Here is a 24,834-nt window from a genome sequence, read left to right as displayed (position 1 = left end):
AAAGAGTGCGCCGAAGAGAGCTCTATTCTTGGAAAGAGAAGATGGGTGGAGTTGATCAGCGACCTGTTGGGCGCTGTTGTACTGGGGTCGTGCATGCTGTGGAGAGGATGACTGGTGGTCGTACATGTGCTTCTTGTCGAAATCGGCCAGCCTATACGCGGTGCGAGTATTGCAATCTTCGACAGTCGACCCTGGAAAGGCCTGGCTTGGTACTGGATTCAGTTCTTGATAACAGTGCTGACACGGTTCGTCCAACAATGTCAAAAAAGCCACAGACCTTGACAGTAAACACGCAACTGTCAGTTGAGGCCTACCACCGATCCACGATTAGGTCGCAGACAGTGGGTCTATAGTCTCTCGTACTTGCGTCCAATACTGTGTGAGCTCGTCATTGTCCACCATGGGATTATCACAATTCCTGGATTGCCGGCAGACGAGCGCACTTGCAAATCGTGGTATTGCGAAGACACTTATGCAAGGACCCGCTGTCATTGTAGCAGAATAACCATCGCCTCCGTTGTCAGTGAAATTCGGTGGACACGCGCACAGTGCCCGCCAGGAACGCAGCAGGGTTTAGTAGTCCGTACCCCGTGTACAACCGCTTGACGTAACGCTCCTCGTGATGCTGTTTCACACCTTGTCCGTCATGAAGACTGAAATGTCCGTTGCATGCAGTGCGTTGGACTGGCGAGGTAGTCACATTGGCGTGGACGCTCGGGCGGAGCGCACTGATACAATGAGATGTGATTGCTGCCGTGTGGCGTCAGCGTATGAGAGACAACCTTCATAGTAAGCAGTATTAGTTATGCTGCCAGTTGTCGCGCGTCAAATGAGCGTCGAGTGTGATGTGGGTATAGAAGCACAACGTGGCCTGCGTGTATTGTCTGCAAAAGCCTTTACAGTAAGACCGTAGGCTACTAATCAGAGAAGCGGTATATGGTCTAGAGAAAATCGACATGAGGATTCCTTCAGGGTTCACAATAGTAGACAGCAGGACTAGGCATTTAGAATGCCGACATGGAAGATCTGCTAGAAAGTCAGCACCGCACGGTTAGCAGAGCAATGGCATCGGTAGCTTGCCTTTCTGCTGGGATATCCCATCTTTCGCCGCCCAAGATCCGACCAGCTGATCCTGCAGGGGATTTGCTTGCAGACTTCGCGTAAGTGGAGCTCAGTTCCAGTGAAGTTGCATTGACCGACGACGGGTCGATCCGGTAGGTTTACACGCGCCGAGAGACATTAACCATTGGTCTTGGAGACGATAGCAGCCAGAATATTTCCATTGTGTCCGTCTGTTATCTGGAGTACATTGCGGTCGCGTAGTGCATTTGGAGTGTCAAACGGAGCTAGGCGCCCACTCGCATTTGAGCGCAGGGCGTAGAAGCGAGATGACCCTGAAACTGAATGAACCAGCGACCAGAGTAGCCGAGTAACCTGCTCGCCATGTTTGCTCTGCTGAGCCTCTCCAAAATAATGAAGTGGCGGTCGGGCCGGGTCGTCAAGGCGCAAAGCCGTACCCCGAGGGCAGGTTTGTATCATTATTAGGCCTTTACATTGTCAGTCTACGACTTGCAGAGAGAAACCATATGTCAGGTATGGACACCCTTGCGAGCTTACCTACGTCGAGTGGGGCGTGGTACCAAAGTCCCGGCGTCGTGGAACATCCGGCAGGCGGCAAAGATCTGCCGCCGCGAGATGTGCATATCCTCACCTCCTCCGGCGTCGTGCATGCTACCAGCATCGGCAAAGATGCATAGGCACTCGACCAATAGATAAGTATCATACAGACGACGCCATGTCGGGTAACGCCAAGTCCGCGTCCTTCTCCATAGCGGAGTTCTGAGCTGTTACAGTCTCCCACCGCCGGTGCAATGCAGTGGCAGCAACTCCTCGATGTGGGTCTGTAAAGAGTTTGAACTTGCTATCTACGGGACAGGTTTGTGAACTGCAGTCCTAGAAGCACATCGACACGCCACTTCACCCCTGCAATGGCAGACCGTAGCGGCTTAGGCCGCAGCTTTGCTTTCGAAATAGGAGAGCGGCCAGACTAGGACATGTTGCCGTCTTTCAAAGTGTGACATGCTCTTGCGAGATGCTGCTGTGTGGAAGTAGCCGAATTCTTTGTCTTGACCATCCAGTAAGTTTTTGCTTAAGCAAATGCTGGACGCAAAAGCCGACCAACCACATTGCGACCAAAACTGGTATATTTCAACCGCAAGCATCGATACCATAGAATACCCTCACTTTCTCGCAAGTTTATTGAGGGGTACGCAGCGTCTGTGTCAAGCAGCGGCTATCGAGTATCATCCATGATCGAGAATGAATGAAATCAGTCGTTTGCAGGAGTCCTCCTCAATTACGCAGCTACCCGTTCTGTCGCTCAGAAAGGATTCTCGGCAGGGTTACCCACGTTCCGTTATGTGGAACGGAGCTTGTACAACGTCGGATGGCTACAGGCGTCAACACCAATTCGCTCGTAGTGACAGGAAGTGACAGGGCGACCAGGTCTGGCATGTTGAGCGAGCGAAGCTGTGACAGGTGACAGGTAGCACGACTCTGATGTAGGCGATCGTGCGGAGTGCAGATAGCTGCTGTCGTCACCTTGAATGTCGTCGATCACTTCCACAATGCAAGTCCCGATCAAAGCAATCCCAGCATCCAAGATTGCTTCGCTGCTTTTCAGTGAAATGTTGTAATTCTTCGACAGTTGATACCAGCGCCAAATAATTGCTGCAGAAGTTCGGGATCCGCAATTGCTGGCAGTGCTTTCAGTGAGCTCGCAAGCGCCTCCGGTGGGGTTGTTTTGGTTGTCTAGGCCCCGGATATGGTGGACAATGGCGGTGCGGAAGAGGAGGTAGGCAACGCGCATGGTTCAGGCTGCATGAGCGTTTGATGCTGTGCTACACAAATCCTTCGAAGCCTTTCTGTAACTCTGCACTGATCTTTGAGTAGTGCTTGCTGCCACTAGCAACGCTTGATCCAATGAAAGAGAAACGGATAGAGGGCTGTCAAGCCTCTCAGTGTGCGCCATTGAGCATCCTTGCGCGCATGCACACCGGACGCGTCCTGCACAGCGCTTGGGTGCGTGTTTAGCGCGTCCAGAGGAGCCATGCTTCGCTTCATAAGAGGGCCTGTAACCATCGCGAGTCCTTGCCTTGGTTTCTTGCTCTCGCTGCTCTAGACCTCGACCCTCTGTAAGTCAAACCGTAGTCGATTTTCTTCATTGCTGGGTCCACGTAAGCCTTTTCCATATCTCATTGCGGGGTGAATACACACTGACCTAGCTCTCACAAGAATCCACAGCCAATAGCTAGTCGAGACATAGACCCAAGCGAAGCGAAGCCACTCATAACGTCCTGCAAAAAGGTCTCCATCATCACGGAAACCTGCCGTTTGCCGGCCGGTGCCAGCTTGTATCGATACCAACGTGGTGTGCACGCTTTGCCACTGATACTGTACCCGATCCGGTACAGGTACTGCACAGTGCTATCGTCTCCGAACAGTGTACGTATGTTGAGCGTCGTTGTATCCATCCAGTATTGATTGTGACCAGCTGTTGTAGACAGCCAACGAGGTTGCGTTCGGTCGCACCTCCGCTTGATCGTAGAGAATCGCTGTCTCGACCTCGTGGCCACGATACAAACGACTCCTCCCCAGACCACTTCACACAGGCCTTGCTCTGTAACATCGTCCCCTCATTGCACTGAGACAAGGGATATTGTTTCAAGTCATGAACATCCAATCTCTTCTCAACTCCCCCAGTGGTAACAGTCGCCAGAATCGCAACACAGGCCCTCGATACGCTCAGCTTGCACAGCATTACCCCGCGCATGGTGCCATTTTAAGGAGACAAAAGCTGGCGAAAGATGCTCCAGTCTTCTCTGAAGGCACCAAGACCGTAGGTTATGTTAACTACCCACCGCATGAGGCTGGCAACAACCGTGATCTCCAAGCTTGCCATCGCGAGTTTCGTGTCTTCCCACTTGGTGAGATCCTGAGGAAAGGCGTGCGACACATCCCTTACGCCAGCGACAAGAAGGACTTTCTCAACAAAACTGGCCGCGACGCTTTCGAAGGTAAGTTGTGACTACTTGATCACGGTGACATTGAGCTGACAAGCCGACCCGCAGTCTGCCAGTATACGTACAAGAGACCTGGCGAGGACAAGGAGTACGTCGTCGTGTGGGACTACAACATTGGCCTCGTCCGAATGACACCTTTCTTCAAGTCGTGCAAGTATTCGAAGGTCTGTCGTCAAGTGCAGTTCTTCGTATCGATGCTAACCATTGCAGACCGTACCAGCGAAGTCACTGAACCAGAATCCGGGCTTGAAGGACATCAGCTACAGTATCACCGGCGGGGCCCTGGTCTGTCAAGGTCTGCGCTGCTATCTGCTCTTACAAACCGCGTACTGACATGTTGCAGGCTATTGGGTGCCGTGGCAAGCCGCCCGTGAGATTGCAGCGACCTTCTGCTGGGACATTCGTTGGGCATTGACACCGGTCTTCGGCAACGACTTCCCTCAGATGTGCCGGCCTCCACACGACCGCAGCCTTGCCAAATTCGTGATCAGTCCCGATACTGTCCGATTTTGTGCTTCAGAGACGGCCCGGTTCAAGGAAGAGGGAACGTCATATCAACTCTTGTCACCGCCGAAGGCGCCGTCGCCTGTCACAACATCTGTGAGGCCAGTCTTCTCTTCGCCGGTGTGGAAGCTAGGTGCCTATTCGCCGGGCCAGGAGAGCGGCTACGGCACGGACATCGAACACAACAGCAGGCTTGGCTTCTCTCGTCACCTCTCACCACGAAGTCAGTACAGTCCTAGTGGGTTCACTTCAGTGAACGGAGCCGGGTCGCCTACCTTTTCGTCAACCTTCTCATCGCCAGTCGTTCAGTACGTCCCACCGCCACTGTTACTGCCGACCCCTTCTCCAGAGGACACATACTCTGGGAGATTCCGAACAAAGCGCACGCACTCCAAGGTCGCATACAGCGACAGTAACGCGCATATCGTACGATTCGACAGTCCGCAAGAGGAGGTGCAAACCACCACGCAGAAAGCGGAAGAGGCTGCGACTCACTCTCCTCGAACTCTCGAGGTGGCTGAGACTCTGATGTCCATGGGCGCTGTGACATGCAACAAAGCTGCTCTACCAGAAGCCAAGCGTACTCGTCGCAACTCCTGGTACTAGATGCATCTCGCCTCCCTCCGGACGGGCGATGACGCACGTCAACAAACACCAGCGTGGCTCCTCCTCCCATCTCAAGCTTCCGATCTTGAGCGTCTAATTTGAGAGCTACGCACCTCTTACTCTGTCTCTTCAGCATCCATAACTAGTCTTTTGTCCGTCCTTTGGTTGGCATTTTCGTCCTTCAGCATACATCGTTGGCACACTCGCTTCGCTTGCATCAGTTCGGTAGTCTCGCTTGCTTTTCATGCTGAGGAGACATCGCAGCGTCTTCATAGCATGTAGCCCATACCCTTGTACTTATCGCATTCCAAGCGTGTTCCTGCGCTGTTGTTGGGTGGATTGGCCCTGGATCAGCATCACAACGATCATATTTACGAAAAGCATTTGGCCCGGCTGTATACCCTTTTCGCACATGTATTTAGATCATTTCTTCACTGGCAAATTAACAAATACGAAGGACTGTCATTATAACGTACCATCTTCAGCTAGCTTACTTAGCCGCCGCTTTCAGGCTCTCAATCTTCTTCTTCGTCGCTGAGATGACCTCATCCGCGTTCCAGATATATGTCACACTCTCCTCCTCATTGACCGCCTGTGCCCACTTGCTGAAGTTAGGCAGCTTCTCGAGCCCCTCTAGCACACTCCTCGGCAGCAGCCCATTTTTTGAGAACGAATAAACCCTCAGAATGAAGGGCGCCGTCAACGCTTCCGCAAGCGTCACCTTCTTACTGCCTCCAAAGAATGGACTCGCGTCCTTGAGCAGCGGCTCAATCTCCTTCTCTATCTTCTCCACGAACTCCTTCACCAGCTCCTCCTTCTTGGCATCTTCAGCGCGCAGGATCTGGAACCAGTATGATCCGACTTTGTCAAACCAGGTATCGACGAAGAAGTTGATGCGTGCGCGTGTCAGCGCAGCGTCGACGGTGCCGGTGGCGGGGATGAGGTGGGATGGGTATGCATCAGCAAGGAAGCGGGCGACGACACCGGATTCGGTGACGATTTGGTCATTGAACTTGATCGCGGGGACGAGACCGCGCTGCATAGACAGTCAGCATACTAACTTGCGAAAGCTCTAGGGGTATGGGGCGAGGCTAAGGGGGGACGCACAGGGTTCACTTCAAGGTACCATGGCTCGCGTGGCCTGTCGAGGTCGATGATGACTTCTTCGTACTTGAGACCAAGTTCCTTGACTACGATGTGTGCGCGGTGCGCCCACGGACAGCGGTGGTTGGTGTAAAGGGTGATTTTGTCGGCGGTGCTGCCCATGTTGACGTCGGGAAGTGGCGAGTCAGGAAGCTATCGGGTGGGTGCGGGGAATGACTAGTGATGACCAGGCAATACGGGTACTATGAAAGTGTGCAGTCAAGACCCAGAGCGCGTACGATGTTAAGAAGGTGGCGTTATTTGTAGGTTTTAGATAGGAAGCTCCCCCACCTCGGACGGAGCCTAGCTTAGAAATCAACGCGGCATGCAATCTCACTCTGCTCTGATGCAATACCTGGGTGGGTAAGGGTATGGCTGGCTCCGACTCGGGGCCTTTTCGCCCGTGCGCAGCCGGAGTCCTCCTATCTAATCGTCTTTCGCAAATGGGTACGAGGCAGCTTCGATGCGCAGACTTGAGCAGCCCTCATGATTTGAGCAAGCTTTGACGGAACTCTCAGATGGTGGTAGAGCTGCGACTCTGCCTAGACTTGGTATCCTTACCGCCAGGCACGCTCTCTAGATTGGTAGACCAGGTCGCGGACTCGAAAGCACCAGCTTTCCAGCTTCCTGACATGGGCTGTGCAGTATTCTGCGCATCCATTTCGTCCATCTTACCTAGGCCGTCTTGGACTTAGGCGGTGATGTTATTACGGACGGCCTGATGCATCACGAAGCCCCTGGATATGTGTTTCATTACACAGCTTCGGTGTTGCTGACCAGATGATGGTTGCAAAGGAAGTGTCTTCCTCGCCCAGCTCAAGCAATGACCCCATCTCCCACGCCCGTCCACTGCATAGCGTTATCATCCCCCTTCTTCTTCGCCCGCCTCTTCTCGTTCCTCTTCCGCCGCCTCTCCTCAGCCTCTGCCTCCATCTTCTCCCTCCCCAGCGCCAACCGCGCATCCACGTCGACGACCTCATCTCGCTTCGCCTCGTCCGCTTTGCGTTTCAAGTACCGCAACCGCTCTCTGACATCCTCCAGCGTCGCCCTCTTCACCTCCCCGCTCTGCCCTGTAGCTACAAGATGCTGTTTGCTATTCAAGTGTTCAATGTACTGAATATTATCTTTAAACGTCAGATCGCACGCAGCGCAATACGCGCCCGCGCCCTTCCCCCGCTTGCCGACCGCCGCCGCAGCAGAAGTCAGCGTCTGCTTTCCGACCATCTTGCTCCAGTCGATGCGCTCCGAGCGCGCTTCGGTGTGGCGCAGGTCTTCGGGCGTTGACGCGCGGCGGCGGTAGGTCTTGCCCGCTGCTTTGGCTTCGTAGCGCTCCTTTGCCTCTTCGCGCTCTTTTGCCTCGCGCTCTTTGGCCTTCACGGCCATCTCTTCCCGGTCCCATGTCTTGCGGAAGTCGGTGTCGCCGCCGCCACCAGAACTGCCGTATGCGCCTGCTTTGCTCATGGTGTTGGTGGGCGGCCTGGGACCACGGTGTTCGAGTGGACTGGTTGGTGGGATCGAGTTTTATGCGGTTGCCGATGAGTATTTGTGCTTGGTGAGGCGTGTACAGGTGGTATGTCTTGGGTGTTGGTGTGTGGTGTGTGGTGTGTCGAGCTTCAAGCATCGAAAGTTCCTACCAAGCAATGCACAGACGGCCGGATTTTGGCGGCGGGTTTTAGCGTGATAGTGCAGGTGGTGCCGGCAGCCTTGTCGATTGGCAACCCAAATGCGGGGTAGCTGTGCAACGATGGCATTGTACAACACCAAGCGAATCGCGATGGACTGATTCAATGATGACCAGAAAACCTAGATCCAAACTCACCGCGCAGAGGGAAAGGTATTTCTATCAATCCATGTTGGCGGCGGCCAGTCCAGCCCCAGCATCGGTGCTTCCAGGGCCGCATCGGTGTGGAGCTCGATGCCGGTGCCAACTCACTCCGCATCACCACACATGCCCCATCCCATAAGCCGCACAAAGCTAGCCCTTTGTACGCTGTCCCTCCCAACGTCGTCATGCAACATGCACTTGTCACCGCCTGTGCCTGATCGCCAGCCTCGCCCACATCGCAACTAACTACGCTCTTACCTCCAACTCCCCCTGCCGCCCGCTATATAGCTGGGCTGTGGCCATGCACAAGGCGCTGCTCTGAAGAGGCCATGACCATGGATGCCGAGCCCAGCTGCGCAATATGTAGCGCCCCCAACCACGCCGGCTGCCACTGCGAGTCCGAGCGGCTGCAGATCGCACTCGACCAGGCCGAGAGCCGCGCCATGGACAGTCGTCTCGCCGACACACGGTACGTACCCTACGGCCCCACACTACCAACATCCCAGCATCAAATGCTGCGCACTGTAGGACGTGCTGACGCCTCTGCAGCGAATGGGTCCTCTTCCACGCCCGGCACCACATCCAACTCGCCTTCCAGCGCCTGAGCAGCATCCGCCAGCACGCGCAAACCGCATACTTGAACTCCCTGCCGCACTACGACGTCTACATGCGCTTCTCGGGCGCGCCGCCCATCCATCCGCTCGCCATCGCACAGCTGCAGTCGCAAATCGCCGAGGCCCACGCTGAGTTCAAGCGCGGCATTGATCTCGATTGGCGCGCGTCGGTGCTGCGGTACCCGGAGGTGCTTGATTATTTCTACAGTCTGGTCGATCTGAAACTGCCGGGCGAGGATAGCCGGAAGGTCATCGAGCCGCCGTTTGCGGCCGCCGGGTACCAGGATAGAGGATATATCCCGGCACCGGAGGTGAGTAGGGTCGGGAGTGAGAAGCCGAAGAAGAAGAAGAGGAGGGATAGCGCGGGGATGGGCAGGATGGAGAGGATGATGTGGGCGCCGCCGGAGGTGCCGAGTCCGCCGTCACAGCGTCCGGGGTATGGAGGGCCTGTGCCGGGTGGATGGCGGTAGATGGCTCATGGTTTTGCATGGTTGGCGTTGGCCTGTTTCTTGCTTTTTTGTGTGTATCTGGAGCATGTCTCCTCGTCTTGAGCGAAGCATAGCGAGGAGCGGTTGTTAATGAGTGCAAGCTTGTAACTCTCGCTTTGGATTCGACACATAAGTCATGTTCTGCTTACACAGCACTCAATGAGCTCGAGGTGTCTACCTTTGATAGAGATATGTTTGGGAGCAGGCATTGCTCAATTGACATCAGCAAAACATTCTCATCCACTTCATACACAAGACGGAGGATGCCATCAGACCAAGAGACCACAACGTCGACCGAAATTAACCCCAGGGACCGGACGCTGTTTCCGTGAGACAGAAAGACAGTTCGTGCCCCCTCATCATTTGCAGTGCTAACCGCTCGCCAAATACTGCCATTCCTCACGATGTGCATCTGCGCGCTACAAGTCTTACCGGTATAACGAACGCTTACAAATGCAGCGCGAAAGCATATGGTTGCGGCCACCTTTCGCAGGCGTCCGTCTCACCTGCGTCTATGCGGCATAAGTCCCTAGCTTCGTTTCTTCTAGAATGCGCCACGCCCAGCCGTGTCTGGACGACAATGCACTCGCGCACTCCGATCACGGTCTGCAGTCGGAAGAGACCCGAGTAGCTGTCGCAACAACGCAGTTCTTGCTGTCCAGCAGCTTCTAATGGCGCTTATAGATGATGTATGTATACTACGCACCGCTACTCCACGACTTTTTGGATCATACCGTACTGAGGAATAGAAATGATTAGCGACGCTGACCTCAAAGCCGCAGTGGTCAGTGATTGGCACCTGGAGTCAGCAGCACGATCCTTTAGCCTCTCGAAAGCTGGTGCACCCCGCCAAATTCTGATGGTCCGTGGTTCAACTGCGCGCCCTTCAACTGACATCCGCTAGCCGCTCTGGGCGCGACTAGTGTGCTCCGATCTGACTCTGAGCAGGCCTCTTCTAAGGCACTTGTCGCTCGAATCTACATATACGCCTTGTAATCTTCTTTGAAACTTCTCACTACAAGAGAAGGGCGTTCTTATTACCGCTTTGTTCTCCTTCTCGTCGGCAGTTGTCAAGCTGTGACAAATCATCCTCGATTGGCGATCACTATGCATGCTGCTCCGAACGCCGACATGGCGCAATTCTTCGACTTCGGCGAAGCAGCTATGTCCGATTCGCACCAACAGGCCGGCCAAGATGCTTCAGCGATCCAGACAAGCGAAAGGTGAGTAATTTTCATACATGGATCACTCATTGCCTTAGACTTCGGTCAACGCAATTACTCCGATTCACTTTCGGACCTTTAGACTAATTAGAAGCAATCTATGAGCGATCGGAGTCTCGAATTTCCATGTCTCGTCATGATACTGACAAGTTGCAGTCAACTCCTTGACGCTCTCCTTAAAACCGACAACCCCCAGGCCGAAGAGTTCAACACAGACTTCTCCAGCTGGCTTCCAGGATACCAGAAGCCTACCAACCCCTGCGAGTACTGTCGATCCAAGTCACTTGAGTGCTTCATTTACAATGCCAACGGTGATGGGGCACCGGGCTGCTCGCCTTGCAGGAATCTATTCAGGCCATGCAGCTTCTCGAACCCTGAGTTGATGCCTTACCGAACTCAAAGGACCGCCTTGGATACCCTAGATGTTGTGGGTGAAGATGATGTTCACCAGATTGGTGGCCTTACTCGTAGAAAGCAATTGAGGTCGAAGGGCCACATTGGACCCATCGATGATGAGAGCGGAGACCTCGGCCCTAAGAAGGGTGCTGCTGCTGCTCGATTCCCGCGAGCGGCTGTCAAGGTCCTCAAAGACTGGATGGTCGAACACCGTGATCGTCCGTATCCGACTGAAGACGAGAAGGAGGTATTGGGTCAGCGAACCGGCCTTTCATTAGGTCAAATTTCGAACTGGATGGCGAACACTCGGCGAAGGCAGAAGGCGAGACCAAAGCGAAGCTCGTCACCCAGTATTCGACCAAACACACAAGCCCTCAATATTCCTGCAGGCAGGACTTGGGAGTCTCTGAGTAAGTATACCCTCACTGAACCTAGTCAACTGCAAGCCTCGACAATGACTACTGGTCGGTTCTTCAAGTTTCGTGTCAATGAGCTGCGTCGAAAGAGTGCGGCACAAGTAGGCTCGAGATATAGCTTTGCAACAGCTGGACCAGCGTTACAGCACCAGAAGGTTCTAGGTTAACTCGCGTCGACAGATCCCTTCGAAAGATGGAAGCACTCTCCCCCCGAAAACGAACCTGCTCCCCTGACGGCTATTGCCCAAGCCGTGGAAACCTTTGACCCGCCTGAGAACACTAGTACCAGCAGCAGTTATCAGCACCTCTCGTCAAACAAAAGTACAGACAGCTTCTCGGTCTTTAGGGCACCTTCCCTGTCGTCCTTGGAGACTGGCTTTACAAACATGTCATCTGGGTCTTTTGGCTCTCATAATACCGCCCACTCACACGGCTCGAGGCACTCTCTCAGTTCGATTAACAGCTTGAAATCGAAAGAGAGGCGCCGGCGCCGGCGCATCCCGACTCGGGCGCCCAAGGACGCGGAAAAGGATGTTCCTCGTCTCTTCCAATGCACGTTCTGTACCGATCGGTTCAAGTCCAAGTATGACTGGTCGCGACACGAGAAGAGCCTCCACTTGTCGCTCGAGAAGTGGATTTGTGCGCCCTTGGGTGAGATCGTTGCTGACACTACATCCGGAAAGAGCAAGTGTGTCTATTGTGGTGAGCTCGAGCCGACCAAGGACCATCTCGCAACTCACAACCACTCCTCGTGTGAAGAGAAGGGATTGGAGTCTCGCACATTTTACCGAAAGGACCACCTGCGGCAGCATCTGCGACTGATGCACGATGTTAAGATGACACCAGCTATGGACTCATGGAAGTCTGAGGCACAGTACATCAAATCTAGGTGCGGCTTCTGCGCTATGGGGTTCGACAAGTGGCAAGACCGAGTCGATCACCTGTCGAAGGAGTTCCGCAGCGGCGCTGACATGAAGGACTGGAAGGGCTGTCGTGGTTTTGACGCTTCAGTGGCTATCCACGTCACCAATGCCATGCCTCCGTACCTCATTGCGAACGAGAGCAAGTCTCCATTCCCATTCTCGGCGACCGACAACAACAGTTGCAATGTAAGATCCCCAGATGAGACATGTACGAATAAATCGACAATACTAATTGATGCACAGAACATGACAGTTCTGCTCGAAAGCCAAGACTTGGAGTACCTGCTGCCCAATACAACGAACCTATCAGATACCTACCAGGGTGGTGGTCAGAACGCAGACCCTATCGTACGTCGGAACACTACGACTCAGAACTATTCGTCTTCCAAGTCGCCAGATGGCCATCCTCGTGCTACTTGCTGGGAATTTCTGACACTGCGCCTGGGCCGATTCGCTCGTCAATACATCGAGAAGTACGGAGCACGGACAATCAGCGACGAGATGCTACAAAAAGAGGCTAGAATCATTCTATATGGCGAGCCAGATGACCCGTGGCACCAGACAGCAGCCGATAACCCAGAGTGGCTGAGTTTGTTCAAGAAAGCCCATGGCATCGACCACAGCATCCAAGTTCCAGGTACGTACATCGACAATCCCGACATGGTCGGCCTGGCACTAATGGGCGCAGGCATCCACTCAGAGCACGAGATCTACGAAGATCTTGGTCTCAACACCGCCGCTCAATTCGACCCCAGCTTCAATGTCAACAACGTACACGCGTTCAATGTCCTGAAACTTTCAGTTGACGATCCCACCCGTGCGGCACATTTCGAATGTTCCCTCTCCGGCACAACAGCTATGTACGAGCTCGCGCGCCACATTTCCTCCACACAATCACTCAGCAATCCCGGCCTGACTGTATCCACATCTGCCTCTCCTACGACTACCGCTTCCCGCCGTGCCTCTGCGATGGCTATGGCGCCCATCACCGAGCTGATCTGCACAACGACTGATCTGGACATGAGCAAGGCCATGGACAACTTCCACCTGCCCAGCTGGGACCAGCTACCGTCCGAGTTCCAGGACCCGGCCGCGAGCTCCGCCTTCGAGTCCACAATCCCGCTGGACGCGACCACGAGCGCGATGGGTGTCGCTTCGAGTCTTGCGTTGGCGCCGACTATGACATGGGATGACCATGAGCTTAGCTTCGATATGGATATGGATTTGGATTTTGCAACGGAGTTGGCCAACGCGGGGATGTCGTGATAGCCGTTCATTGCGGACAGGAAGTGAGGATACAGTAGTCACAGATCACACAGGCGTTATACTGTGGGAGTCAAGGCTCTCTCCTCTGGTATTAGAGATCGAGACGTTAGCACAGGAGGCGTCTAGCATAGTCATACCCAGCATAATCACGAGCAACAATTTCTTTCTTTCCATTATTTTATTTTTCGCATTCTCCCCCTGACCCAAGTATCTCCGGCCTCGTCGCTGCTGTACAACACACTCAGCATCGTATCCCCACGCCTCTGCACAGCCCCGCAGACCCACATAAGCCAGTCCTCAACGCTATTATCCTGCGCTACACGCCGCTCCCCGCCAGCCCTGAGTCAACACTTTTCACAGCAGCGAAGGTATTAAATTTAATATATTAATGTGTTAATTTGGGTGGCGATTATCATTATTGGCGTTGTGGCGGAGTGGTTATCGCGACAGACTTGAAATCTGTTTCCCTCGGGAGCGTAGGTTCGAGTCCTGCCAACGTCGTAGTTTTTGCTGGTCTGGACTGTGTCTGCCTTGTTTTTGTCGGGTCGATGGTGTGGTGACGGGGTTGTCGTTGGAGCGGTAGTGCTGCGAATCGTATGGTGGGGATTCTGGCACGCTGTGCTTTGTAGTTGACCGCTACCCACGCAACCTCTGCCATTACTCAAGCCAATTTCGCCATGTAGGCTAAGTGTGTTGTATATTTGATACTCTCTAAGCGATATTTCTTTTGGCATTGACTGTTTCGGGCGTTGGAGCCTCGTCTTCCTCATCGGTTTCCACCTCCTCGTTCTCCTCATTCCCCTCATGCTCTTCCTCAAGTATCTGCCGCAAGCTCTCACTCCACGCCTCATACTCGCCTCCATCAGTCGCAGCACCAAGCGCCGACCACTGTCCCTCGCGCATCCTCCACTCCTTAGCAATCAGCAATCGTTCTAAAACCCAACTCTCCTACCCCTGAAATCCTCTCGATCCCTCTACACCTCAAACTGATCATCCACGAATCCATTCCTCTCACGGAACGCCATCCAAGCCCTCCAACACTCTTCCACACCCATCACTTTCGGGCTACCAATCACGAAAAATCCCTCCTTCGCCCGCGTCAGCGCAACATTCATCTTCCTCTGCCGATGTACCAACCCCATGCCCCGGTCGACGTCTTCGTCGACGAACCTCATCCTCATCCTTGTCGTACAAAGAATCACGACCCTCCTCTCCAACCCTGGAACGTCCCCACCGGCCCGACATTCACGTCCTACAGCTCAGTCGTGAACCGAGCTTCTGATAGTATGGTAGTTTGCATCGCGACATGACGTGACCACTACACTGGAAGCCAGCAGTGTCTTGGAGGGTGGCAAATAGAAAATGTCGTCTTGGATGTAGCAATATTGCAGCAGCTCGTGAGGGACTTCGTTGTTTGCCCGGTTCGGTTCATTGAGACGCAGGAGCTGCTTTGGAGTCAGGTACCGCCTCAACCTCATCGCAAGAGTATCTGCAGCAGCGTCAGAAGGCGCGCACACCAGCAAGTGAGCTACGTTCGTGATATTCAGTAGCTGCATGGCTATTTCCACCAGCATCTTCGTTTTTCCGTTGCCTGGTGGGCCAGATATCGGGTAAGGCAGTGTACCGTAGCCAGTTGTGCAGACCGAGTTCACAGCCTGTGCTTGCTCGTAGATGACGGTACGGTCGAACAGAGCGCAATGAGGGACGCTCCTCAAATTAGTTTGAAGGTGTCCGTTGTCGTGTCCGGTCGGGGTTATTATTCTGCGAATCCAGTCTGTTCCTGGCCTTGAATTTAAGCTGAGGGTGTCGGCTCTGTTCACCATCAAATGAAGATCCAGACAGATCATCGAAGCCGGTTGAGGACTGTCCGCAAGCCTTGAGATTATCGCTGACGGAGGAACCCGCATGGCGTCGACTCTGCAGAATCCTCTGCTCTAGCGGGAAGACAACATTCATGACCATGGGCAAAACGTTCTGGTCGTAGTATGGCGTGAGATACTGTAGACTATCTATTGTCAGGAAGACAGTCTCACGAATTATGCCTACACTATAGACAGAAGCGTTGTGTTGCTTTCTAGTCTATGTGTGCTTTCGAGTGGGGTGGTCAGCCCAGTCGACCCATAGCTGACGGGCCTGAAGGGTACATATCCCCCATCTCAATGAGCAGATTGTCTTCTCGCTGTCCAGGAATTGCCAGAGCCCTAATACGTGTGAGATCAGGCATCGATACAGCTTGCAACGATACCGCAAACAGAGCGTAGTGTTGGTTCTGCTACTTCGCTGCCCATTCCTGCTGCAAAAGGCGTGCAAAGTATTGTCCGTAAGACTGCTCTGCCAGGTCTATAATTTGGAACAAGACCGCGCCAAGCCGGTCGTAGTCCAGATTGCGCTGATGAGCAAGGAAGTCTTCGCCTGCGAATCTTGATGTGTATGCATTGGAATGTTCTCCAGCGCTTCTTCGTTAATGGCTCGTAAGCCGCACGGTATGTATGGCTTCAGATACAGAAGATGTGGCTGCTCAGTGACGACTTGTTAAGATTAAGAGAGGCGTACGGCTACTTTATGTGGCCCAACCTCGCTCCGACCTCTTTGAAATTGGCATCCTGGGCTTTTGACGAAGTCGTCGCTACTGTTTGCGGGGGAGTTGGTAAGCCGGGAAGCGCACTCGGTCGCGTTCTTCGACCATATCTGGCTATGTAAGTCTGGGATAAAGGGGACTGCAACGAGCTTTGCTGCTGCATTTACATGAACACCCTGTCGTGTCCCTGGTCCATCGAGAGTCGTCACCGGCAAAATACCTCTCTGGTAATGGAAGGTGCATCAACAATTTGCCAGGCTGTTGGCACGGCCGTAAAGGAACATTCAAAATCGCGTGTCAACCGCCAGGAAAGCTAAGGAGGAGTCCTAATTGTTGCAGCAGATATCATGACTATTTACCAGCCAATTCAGGTGTGCTAATGTATGTACATTTTGCCTCCACTTTGGCTGCGACACTAATCCATAGCAAAAGTATCGTTACACAACGCGAACAAGATCAAATCTGGCATGTTCGTATCCAAACTCGTTGAAAATAGGATAGAAACAGATATCGACGGTGGATATGACGGTTGCTAGAGAGATGGACCGTGCCCAGGGCGCAATACTGTGTGCAGCCGCGACGGATGTGACCGACAGTGTTCTAGATAGGTAACGCAAACAAACAGAGAAGCTTTAACATACCTTGCGCCTGCAGAGTGATTCGATGCGAAATAGTATCAATGGGAAGTTGACGATGCTGTTCGACGCCGCTGGCATCAAGGCGGACCCAGGACGATGGTGACGAGGGGCGCAAGTGCGAGCCCGCACGGGCGGGCCTCGGAGCCAAGATGGCGTAGAAGCCCTCGCGTTGCATCGCGACTTCCTCTTTTCTCTTCATCGACAGACGCAACCAACATGTCATGTCACTCTGCTTCAAGTGTTACCTCACTACGAGGTATGCGCTCGGAAGAAAGGTCTTCACCACAAGCTCATGGACTTACGCGTCGAGCTATAAAACACCGGCATTCTTAAATTGATCGTGCTCGAATCGGCAGCACCTCCTGAATCTTTCGACTCTAAGACTGGTCCTTGTCAATCAGCAGCGAAGCAAGAGCCCTATTAGTCGCGAGTACTGGAACGTAATCAATTTCCTAGGTGGTCTCGATCCCTCGTGGGTTCTTCCATTTTTGACGTAGCGCGGGCGTGACCTCCCCTTCTAATATCTATCGACGGCAAGCTCTTCGTGCAGATTGTCCTTCAACTAACACTGCTTTCATGGCCATTCGAACTACTTTAGGGTGAGGCTTTGGGGTGAGGGGTCTTCCCAGATGTACCCATCAGACACAATGCGCCGTGCAGCGTGCGGAGGATTTGCCGGAAAAGCAAATCCAGCAGTGACATTCCGGAGTTGATACCCCATACAATCATGACTCGAGCTGAATGTCTCGTTGAGATGTATATTGCCTGGGATGCAATCGTAAGTGGCAAGAGGTAGTTGGGAATGACCCTTGCGCGACTGGCTCTTATTGGGAAGGTGGGTTTCACATGGCGAGCGGGCGAGCCCGCCTCACCTCTCACAGCCAGCCGTTCCGGGGCCGTGGCTGTCTGCACGCTCCATACGTTCCGATATTGATTCGCTCCTAGTTGGCCTCTCCGGACGCGGCTCACGTTTTGGAGTGCCGTCAGCGCTCGACTCCTGCGCTGGCCCACTTCATGTACGTTTCGCATTCGACATGCCATGTCCCAACACTACAATGCTTGTTCCGATGCCTGTGATTTGCTTATAGCGAGTTTATACAGTATTGCGCAGGCATACCGAACGGCGCACTGTTCGGCGAAGGACACGATGAGGCAAGGATCGATTACCAAGCGGAGACTCCCGAATCGCCACAAGGTGTGCTACAACCGACGCCCGTGCGGCCATGTGGGTGACATGCCGGCAGTCGTTGTCTGGACGGGGATATGCCTGGATGTCAGAGCCGTGGTATCGGTTCCCGTACAGAGCCGAAGTCTTCACTTGTTTCTCCATCGCAACAGCCGAAATGAGTATCACGCACCTCAATATTTCAGCCGTGTGCTAACAGCGCAGGGCTACTGTGCCGTGCACCTGCCCAAGCTCCATCATCAAGACGCGCTCTACAACTACAACATCAAGAGAAGACGATGAAAAGCATACACTGAACTACATGCGCAAGCTCGCTGCCGCGATCTACGGAAGACATGCCCGTGGACCATGCGTTTCCCGGGACTGACGCCTTTTCGAGAAGGTGAGGGCGTGGTGTGGCTCACCCTGCATGACTGTCCCGCCCGTACTGGCGATTTGGGCATACCTCTAGCGCCAGCCACCCTGTACAGGACAGTATTACTACAAGCATGGATGTCCTTGCACGCTTGTCAGGCCCTCTCCTATGTAACAGAGCGGCTTGCAACCTCAGGACTTCGACCCTGTGTCGCGTCAGAATGACTTCGAGGTTTCCCACACCGGCGGAGATACTATCTTTTCCTACGCCCAATTATGTCAATCCCCACACCCTGCGACCGTTGGCCATTGGCATTATTACGCCCGTAACGACATTAGTCGTCATCTTCATCTCATGTCGCTTCTACAGTCGCACAGTGTTGACGAAAACGCTTGGCTGGGACGATGGCATCATGCTTCTTGCAGCTGTAAGTTCCGGTTCACTTCATGACAGCGCTACTTGCTGAATTAGCAGATTATCTCGGTCGGGAACAATATTATGGTTATTGCTTCGATGTTCCCACAATATCGAATGGGCTATCATCTCTGTACGCAAATACACTGTACCTTGGCGGGTGACCGCTGATCATTTCAAGGGGATGTCCCGCCGCAAATATTATTTGGTACCTTGAAATCTGCTCAGGTAATTATGTCGCCACGATCAAATCGATAATCCAGCTCACAGAACACCAGATGGGAATGGCCTCGCAACTGCTTTTCACGGTACTCATAACCCTCATGAAAACTGCCATACTCTTAACATATCTGCGTAAGTGAACAAGTGAAGCTACTCGAGTAAAGCACTTACAACAACAAGGTATCTTTCCTTCGCGACTGAACAAACACTTCTGCTACATCATGCTGTTCTACACGATCTCGCTGAATACAGCCTGCTTCTTTGTCACCCTGTTCCAATGCGCGTAAGTACTGATGGTATCTTTCACGAACAAGACTGACACATAACAAAGACCAGTCAGCACCTACTGGAACATCTTTAAATATATGGGTCGGGCCAAGTGCTTGAACATCAAGGCAATCTACTACTTCCATTCAGGACAGAACACTCTCAGCGACTTTCTCATCTTCCTGTGGCCAGCCAGGGACCTTCTAAGCGTCAGGGCGTCACTCCGTCAGCGCGTCACTTTAACATGCATGTTCTCTCTAGGTGTTGTGTAAGATTCGAAGCTTTCATCTGCGCCGTACACTTGCTGACCGCGTACTAGAGTATGTGGAGCGGGAGTCGCCCGTGTCTACTACACTCACATGTACCTGAACTCGTACGATGTGTTCTGTGGGTCAACCGAAATCGATCAAAGCATACTTTGCGCAAGCTAACAGCAGTAGGGCAGGGTGCTAAGACCTTCATCATCATGTGTGTTGAAGGTGGGATCGGCATTGTATGTGGCTGCCTACCAGGGTGCAAGCCACTGATGAACAAACTGTTCCCTCGCTATTTTGAAGCCACAAACAACGGTTCACAAAGCTACCCGCGCCGGTGGCAGCCCAATTACTCGAAGCAAACTGATGACGAGGAGTCCACCTTACCCACAGAATCACTCAGAAGCGACTCAATGCGGATGACCAACTTGAAAAACACCGATGTTAGCATCACTTCGCAACCAACAACCCTCCAGCGGTCCTCATCGAAACAAACCCAAAAGTCCGTAGTCCCAACCTTGAGTCCGCGAATTTCAACCTTGAGTCGTTCGACTTCCCTCACAACCACGCGCACTGCCAACGCGCGCACACCGAATCACCACCGCTCACCATCGCATGCCACACAAAACACTTTTACGACTACAATCACAGCTCAGCCGCACCTTCCACGCTCGACATCACGTCACAGCTCCAGATGGGGTAGCACGGACATGAACAAGCCGCTGCCAATGCGCCCGGCACCACCTGCCATCGCGGCACGAGGACCGAGCGGAAGCGGTTTCCGGAGAAGCCGGAACACTTCAAGGGAGCTTAGCGCGATTAGTAACGCGAGCACAGAGATGTTCATCCTGCAGGGAGAAGATGGTGGGCCAGGGAAACAGTCGCCAGAGCGGAAGAATGAAATATGGATGGGATAGCTTCACCAAAAGTATCAATCGATTCATTGCGTTTATAACAGTGCCTGACGCCAGGCATACGATTTACTGGTATTGTACAGGCCCACCGCTTGTCGACCGCGCCTTCACTCAACACAGAGACGATGTGCTTCGACCAGACTGTCATAGCGCCCCGGCCACGGCCCCAAAGAACGCCAACTCAAGCACAACTGACCTCCAAACCCCTAATCTCGGATTCTCAAACCCACCGACCGTCGCCGATCTACGATAGCGAGCAGTAGTAGTAGCAGCTCGCTGGTGCTGGGCCGCTGTCGCAGGTCGACACGTAGCTGTCGTTTGTGTAGGCGAAGCAGCAGGACGTTATGGCACCTCTAGGACCATTTTTCTGCAGTGTGAACGCGAATGGGCAGTCATTCAAAGGTCTCTTACACCGGTGAGCCGTTCTCACTTTCGGTGGGCGGCTGTACATGACGTAGTCAGGCCACCAATATGCTATGTTTACACTTGTACCTCGAGAGCAAGGCTGTGTATCACTGGCACCGATTGGTATTAACTGGAGATGCACGATACGATAGCGGACGCCAAGGCGACATCGGCGGTCGGCGAATGGGAAAGCGCGCTAACCAAATGGTCGTTCGTCCCTGCCGTGATGCTGCAGTTCAATCGCTCTTGCAAATCGAGTTCGCAAGTACACCTCACATGTTCGCAAGTACACTTCACATGTTCCCTGCACTGTAGCGGCACAGAAGCCAAGCGCCGGCAGTTCGCACGTGCATCAGATTGCAGATTCCAGAATCCAGTCATTATTCCTGTTTCCTGCCACGCCCCCGACCGGAGTATTTGCGCCGAAGCCTGCGCCGGCTTGCCGCACCTGACGCAGCCCTCGAGCCAGGCGCGCCGTTGTGAACAGCGCAGCAAACTCTCTACCCGCTCCCCACCAGCGCCATGGTTCGCAATGGCAGCCCAGCACCGGCGGACAAGTTCCCGCTCGGCCATGCAGCGAATTCCCCACAGCCGCAGCCTTCGAAGCGCGACAAGCGGCGCAACATGCTGGCCGAGAAGCTCTCTGAGATGATGGCGACCTTCTCAGACAACCGCGACAGTCACTACCGAGCCCAGCTTGCGGCGCTGCAGGCCGACATCAACCTCATCATGAAGGCCGATCCCTACAAGAACGAGCCGCTGGAGGACAATGGGCAAGAGGCCTCGGAGCTGATCGCACAGATCATGGGCAGCAACGTCCCCACCGCTCCCAGCGCCGGCACCGACTACGTCGCGCAGTGCGGGAAACACTACTCGCGCTTCGTGGACGCCGTCAACGACGCCATGGAGGAGCGCGACTACAACCTCACGATGCTCTATGTAAGCCGGTGGGCACGCGTCTGCGGCGCACAGAAGCTAACAGCGCTGGCAGAACAAGCATGAGAACAGCAACATCGACATCGAGAACGCGCACCACTACAAAGTCAAGATCGCCGAGGAAGAGCACAAGGCCCTTGCAGAGACGATCCGCGAGCGCCTCAAGGCCAGCATACAGCAGCGCTCGAACAGGCTGAAGCGCGAGAAGGAGCAGCTCGACATCTCAGACAGCAACGCCATGCTTCTGCACCCCAACCAGTTCAGCATCGGGCACCCCGCCAGCCCTGGCGGCCCCCAAGCACCGCGCAAGACACGACGGACCGGACAAAAATTTGGCGGCGAAGTCGACGAGGCCGCAGCTGCCGCAGAGAAGTCTCGCAAGCGTAAGCTGTTTGACGAGAACGATATTGACTCGCCTGGACCCTCTGGCCGCCCCGTCGAGATGGGCAACGCCTCGCCTTTCCGCGAAGCCAAGGCGCGCACTATGCACATGCAGTTCGAGGCCTCGGCCTACTCGCTCGATCGCCTCTTCACCGAGAAGGAACTCAACATGGCCATGACGAACGCGACGAACGCAGCCTCGCACTTTTTCGCCAAGATGAAGACCAACGAGCCCACCAACGCCGAGGCCACAGCCAACGGCCATGCGCACACGAACGGCGACCACGCTTCCGAGAATGGCGATCTGCCGGACGCAGACCAGGACTCTGACGAAGTCCCCGGCGCAGTAGACATGGCTCGCCAGGTCTCCTCGAACCCACATGCAACTCGCGGCGCCACCCGCTCCACCACCTCGATCACGAACGGCCAGATACCATTTATATACAACCCACCGTTCGTCCTCGACCAGAAGATCTTCCAAAAGGTCAACGCCTCGGCGCCCACACCACCACCACTCGCCCCACAAGACGTCGACCAGGATCTCAAGCTGATGCTGAGGGAAGCCCGGCCAGACGACGAGCTGAACGAGCGACTCCTGCAAGCCGCGTGCCAGCCAGTCAAGATGAGGGACTACCAAGTACAACCTCCAGGGTTCACAGAACCCGTCAACGAGATCACATCCCACGTCCGAACGCTCGTTCCACATCTCGAGGTCGGCACGGGCGGCGTGCCCATGAGTGCGCAGAGCAGCATGGCCGGATACAGTGACGCTGGGAACAACACACCACTCGGCAGGTCCGGCGAGGCAAGCACAGGGTATGGCGGCACCGTGCCAATGGCCAGGACGGCGAGCGGGAGAGGGCGCGGCAGAGGACGAGGGCTGGGCTAGGAATGCACCGTCTTTCTTCTTTTTTGGATACCCACCGGCGTTCGGACACCCGCGGACTCTATGACTTGCCTGCGGGCCTTGTCTGCACGAGGCTCAGGCGGATCTTGGCATTTACAGCACCCGTTTATCTATCTCGATATGCACACCTTTTATGACACACATCTTCCCCAATTCGTCGTGCTTGATCTGAAACCCTCCCCCCCTATATCCCCATCCGTCGCGTTGCGTCCAGCATCCGGGCTGCACTCTTGCAAATCCTTCTCTCCGTCTGCCCACGCCATCAAAAGGCTTGGACCATGTACCCCATGCCTTCGCCAGCACTCATTAAACCCGTGCCAGTCAGGCGTTCCGCTTTCACACAGCGTAGACTGCAGATGGTGTCTAGTACTTTTTTCACCCCGCTCGAGCAGGGTGACTTGGTTCGACACAGGTGTCGAGCGGTTTCGGTCGCGTCGCGAGAGGTACACGGCTCGCCACGACGCGAAGGAGATCAGTGTGGGATGATAATCTTGTGAGTCTGCTTCGCTGAGGTGATGAGTGGTTGGAAATGTGCCTGTGGATGTCACAACTCGAAGTCCAGAGCAGTGCGTGACGTGGCGATCCTGCGCATTTGCTCTGGGTCTGAGGTGGGTTGTGGTTGGAAATGTGCCTGTGCATGTCTGGGTCCTGGCTATGCGGACATGATGGAGGACTTAGCAACATATAGATGCGCGTTTGACGGCAAGTGTGACAGCGTCGCTGCGGGTGTGAGGGCCACCAGGAGTCAGTTTTGCGAGCGGAGGAATAGAATCTACGCACTTCTTCAACTTTTCGTTGTCCAGGGCAGGACATGCCGGGAGTCTAGATGCAGTAAGCCGGCTTCGCCACGAGCATAGCATTTCGTCACTGCTTTTCCTTCCCGAAGGCCAAAGGGTAAGTTGTTATGTGTCATGTTGGATTTTTGAGTCTGCGAGAATGGAATTAATCACTGTCGTATCCAGTTCCGATTTGAGTCAATGGGGAATTTACTTGTAGAGGAAGACATGGGGTGAGTCTTCTTCAGCGTCGTCAATTGGGTGTAATACTGAACTCTACGGTGACAGTGTGTGGCAGTAGATTATAGTAAGCAGCGGCAATCATGGTAAGCTATAGATTTTTGGTGAGGCTTAGTGGAGTTTTGAAAGTGTGGAAGGAACTTTTGACCTAGTACTTTGTAAAGCATCAGGCTACAGATATTTCCTCGTATGCTTCAAGAACAGACCTCAACTGCCTCGCGAATCTGTGTGCAGGCCAAGGGCCCAGGCTTCATATTATTCGAGGGATGACAGATGTCAATCAGAGCAGACGGGTTGGGCAATGTACTGGTGTGGAGTAGGAGTTCGTTGGGAGGTGGCAGCTACGCACAGTGCGGGCATGTAATGACAACACAGGGTTTGGATTGAATGACTATGGAGCTTATTTTGGGCACTGCTACTCATGTAGCCTTGACGGGGTACCAACAAAGAAAGAAAGGAGACACACAAGACGCTCGATCAGAAACGCCCACGGACCTAACGCAGTACGGAGCTAATGCTTCAACTGGGCACGCCAGATGAAGAGAGGTAAGCGCTGATGACAGCCTGGCGAATAGTAGCAGGAAGTCGTGTAAGACATACTTCCAGCGCAGCATGGAGCTGATGCTTCAATTGGGCACGCCCGCTTAAGAGAAGCAAGCGCTGAAGACCGCTTGACGAACAGCAGCAGGAAGTCGTGTAAGACACACGTTTGCTGATGTAATCGACCTCGAGAGACCGTCTGTGGGGAGACCGCCTGAAGGGAGACCGCCCGTAGGGAGGCCGCCTGTAGGAAGACCACCCGTAGGGAGACCGCCCGTAGGAAGACCACCCGTAGGGAGACCGCCTGTAGGAAGACCACCCGTAGGAAGACCGCC

The 24,834-nt window shown here is 54.1% G+C and overlaps 10 protein-coding genes and 1 non-coding gene across 11 annotated transcripts; 7 read left to right on the top strand and 4 right to left on the bottom strand.

Annotated features, from left to right (window-relative positions):
* Window positions 1-3,730: 3,730 nt before the first annotated feature.
* On the top strand, window positions 3,731-5,574 carry M421DRAFT_413898 (DNA-binding domain of Mlu1-box binding protein MBP1; the record flags this gene model as incomplete). The annotated part of the gene is made up of 4 exons (XM_033590463.1): window positions 3,731-4,076; window positions 4,131-4,246; window positions 4,293-4,377; window positions 4,426-5,574. The coding sequence occupies 4 exons, from the start codon at window positions 3,731-3,733 to the stop codon at window positions 5,190-5,192; spliced, it is 1,314 nt and encodes a 437-aa protein (XP_033450229.1). The 3' UTR covers window positions 5,193-5,574.
* Window positions 5,575-5,682: 108 nt separating this feature from the next.
* On the bottom strand, window positions 5,683-6,458 carry M421DRAFT_59742 (thioredoxin-like protein; the record flags this gene model as incomplete). The annotated part of the gene is made up of 2 exons (XM_033595709.1): window positions 5,683-6,228; window positions 6,300-6,458. 2 exons carry the CDS (start codon window positions 6,456-6,458, stop codon window positions 5,683-5,685), a joined length of 705 nt encoding a protein of 234 aa, XP_033450228.1.
* Window positions 6,459-7,151: 693 nt separating this feature from the next.
* M421DRAFT_59117 (uncharacterized protein) lies at window positions 7,152-7,796 on the bottom strand (the record flags this gene model as incomplete). The annotated part of the gene is made up of 1 exon (XM_033595659.1): window positions 7,152-7,796. One exon carries the CDS (start codon window positions 7,794-7,796, stop codon window positions 7,152-7,154), a length of 645 nt encoding a protein of 214 aa, XP_033450227.1.
* A 302-nt stretch (window positions 7,797-8,098) lies between these two features.
* On the top strand, window positions 8,099-9,527 carry M421DRAFT_419012 (uncharacterized protein). Its single transcript, XM_033591975.1, has 2 exons — window positions 8,099-8,629; window positions 8,710-9,527. Exons 1-2 carry the CDS (start codon window positions 8,496-8,498, stop codon window positions 9,242-9,244), a joined length of 669 nt encoding a protein of 222 aa, XP_033450226.1. The 5' UTR covers window positions 8,099-8,495; the 3' UTR covers window positions 9,245-9,527.
* Window positions 9,528-10,393: 866 nt separating this feature from the next.
* On the top strand, window positions 10,394-13,486 carry M421DRAFT_99958 (uncharacterized protein; the record flags this gene model as incomplete). The annotated part of the gene is made up of 5 exons (XM_033598820.1): window positions 10,394-10,485; window positions 10,642-11,387; window positions 11,478-12,406; window positions 12,464-12,857; window positions 12,909-13,486. 5 exons carry the CDS (start codon window positions 10,394-10,396, stop codon window positions 13,484-13,486), a joined length of 2,739 nt encoding a protein of 912 aa, XP_033450225.1.
* Window positions 13,487-13,741: 255 nt separating this feature from the next.
* On the bottom strand, window positions 13,742-14,547 carry M421DRAFT_381972 (uncharacterized protein). The gene has a single exon (XM_033589866.1). It carries the CDS (start codon window positions 14,347-14,349, stop codon window positions 13,864-13,866), a length of 486 nt encoding a protein of 161 aa, XP_033450224.1. The 5' UTR covers window positions 14,350-14,547; the 3' UTR covers window positions 13,742-13,863.
* On the top strand, window positions 13,907-13,987 carry M421DRAFT_t50. The gene has a single exon. It is a non-coding gene; the product is annotated as a tRNA-Ser (tRNA).
* A 152-nt stretch (window positions 14,548-14,699) lies between the features above and the next one.
* M421DRAFT_419010 (uncharacterized protein) lies at window positions 14,700-14,965 on the bottom strand (the record flags this gene model as incomplete). Its single annotated transcript, XM_033591974.1, has 1 exon — window positions 14,700-14,965. A coding segment is annotated over one exon (220 nt), but the record flags the coding sequence as incomplete, so codon positions are not given.
* A 2,464-nt stretch (window positions 14,966-17,429) lies between these two features.
* Window positions 17,430-18,170, top strand: M421DRAFT_91186 (uncharacterized protein; the record flags this gene model as incomplete). Its single annotated transcript, XM_033597922.1, has 3 exons — window positions 17,430-17,480; window positions 17,584-17,718; window positions 17,814-18,170. 3 exons carry the CDS (start codon window positions 17,430-17,432, stop codon window positions 18,168-18,170), a joined length of 543 nt encoding a protein of 180 aa, XP_033450222.1.
* A 103-nt stretch (window positions 18,171-18,273) lies between these two features.
* On the top strand, window positions 18,274-20,438 carry M421DRAFT_381924 (uncharacterized protein). The gene is made up of 8 exons (XM_033589865.1): window positions 18,274-18,670; window positions 18,718-18,790; window positions 18,839-18,885; window positions 18,936-19,011; window positions 19,060-19,162; window positions 19,211-19,414; window positions 19,466-19,533; window positions 19,587-20,438. The coding sequence occupies exons 1-8, from the start codon at window positions 18,377-18,379 to the stop codon at window positions 20,315-20,317; spliced, it is 1,596 nt and encodes a 531-aa protein (XP_033450221.1). The 5' UTR covers window positions 18,274-18,376; the 3' UTR covers window positions 20,318-20,438.
* An 803-nt stretch (window positions 20,439-21,241) lies between these two features.
* On the top strand, window positions 21,242-22,925 carry M421DRAFT_59683 (uncharacterized protein; the record flags this gene model as incomplete). Its single annotated transcript, XM_033595703.1, has 2 exons — window positions 21,242-21,658; window positions 21,711-22,925. The coding sequence occupies 2 exons, from the start codon at window positions 21,242-21,244 to the stop codon at window positions 22,923-22,925; spliced, it is 1,632 nt and encodes a 543-aa protein (XP_033450220.1).
* Between the last annotated feature and the right edge of the window lie 1,909 nt (window positions 22,926-24,834).

The sequence above is a fragment of the Didymella exigua genome (assembly GCF_010094145.1).
Source record: "Didymella exigua CBS 183.55 unplaced genomic scaffold M421scaffold_9, whole genome shotgun sequence".
Taxonomy (NCBI): Eukaryota; Fungi; Ascomycota; class Dothideomycetes; order Pleosporales; family Didymellaceae; genus Didymella; species Didymella exigua.
This window is presented reverse-complemented; position numbering and strand designations above follow the sequence as displayed.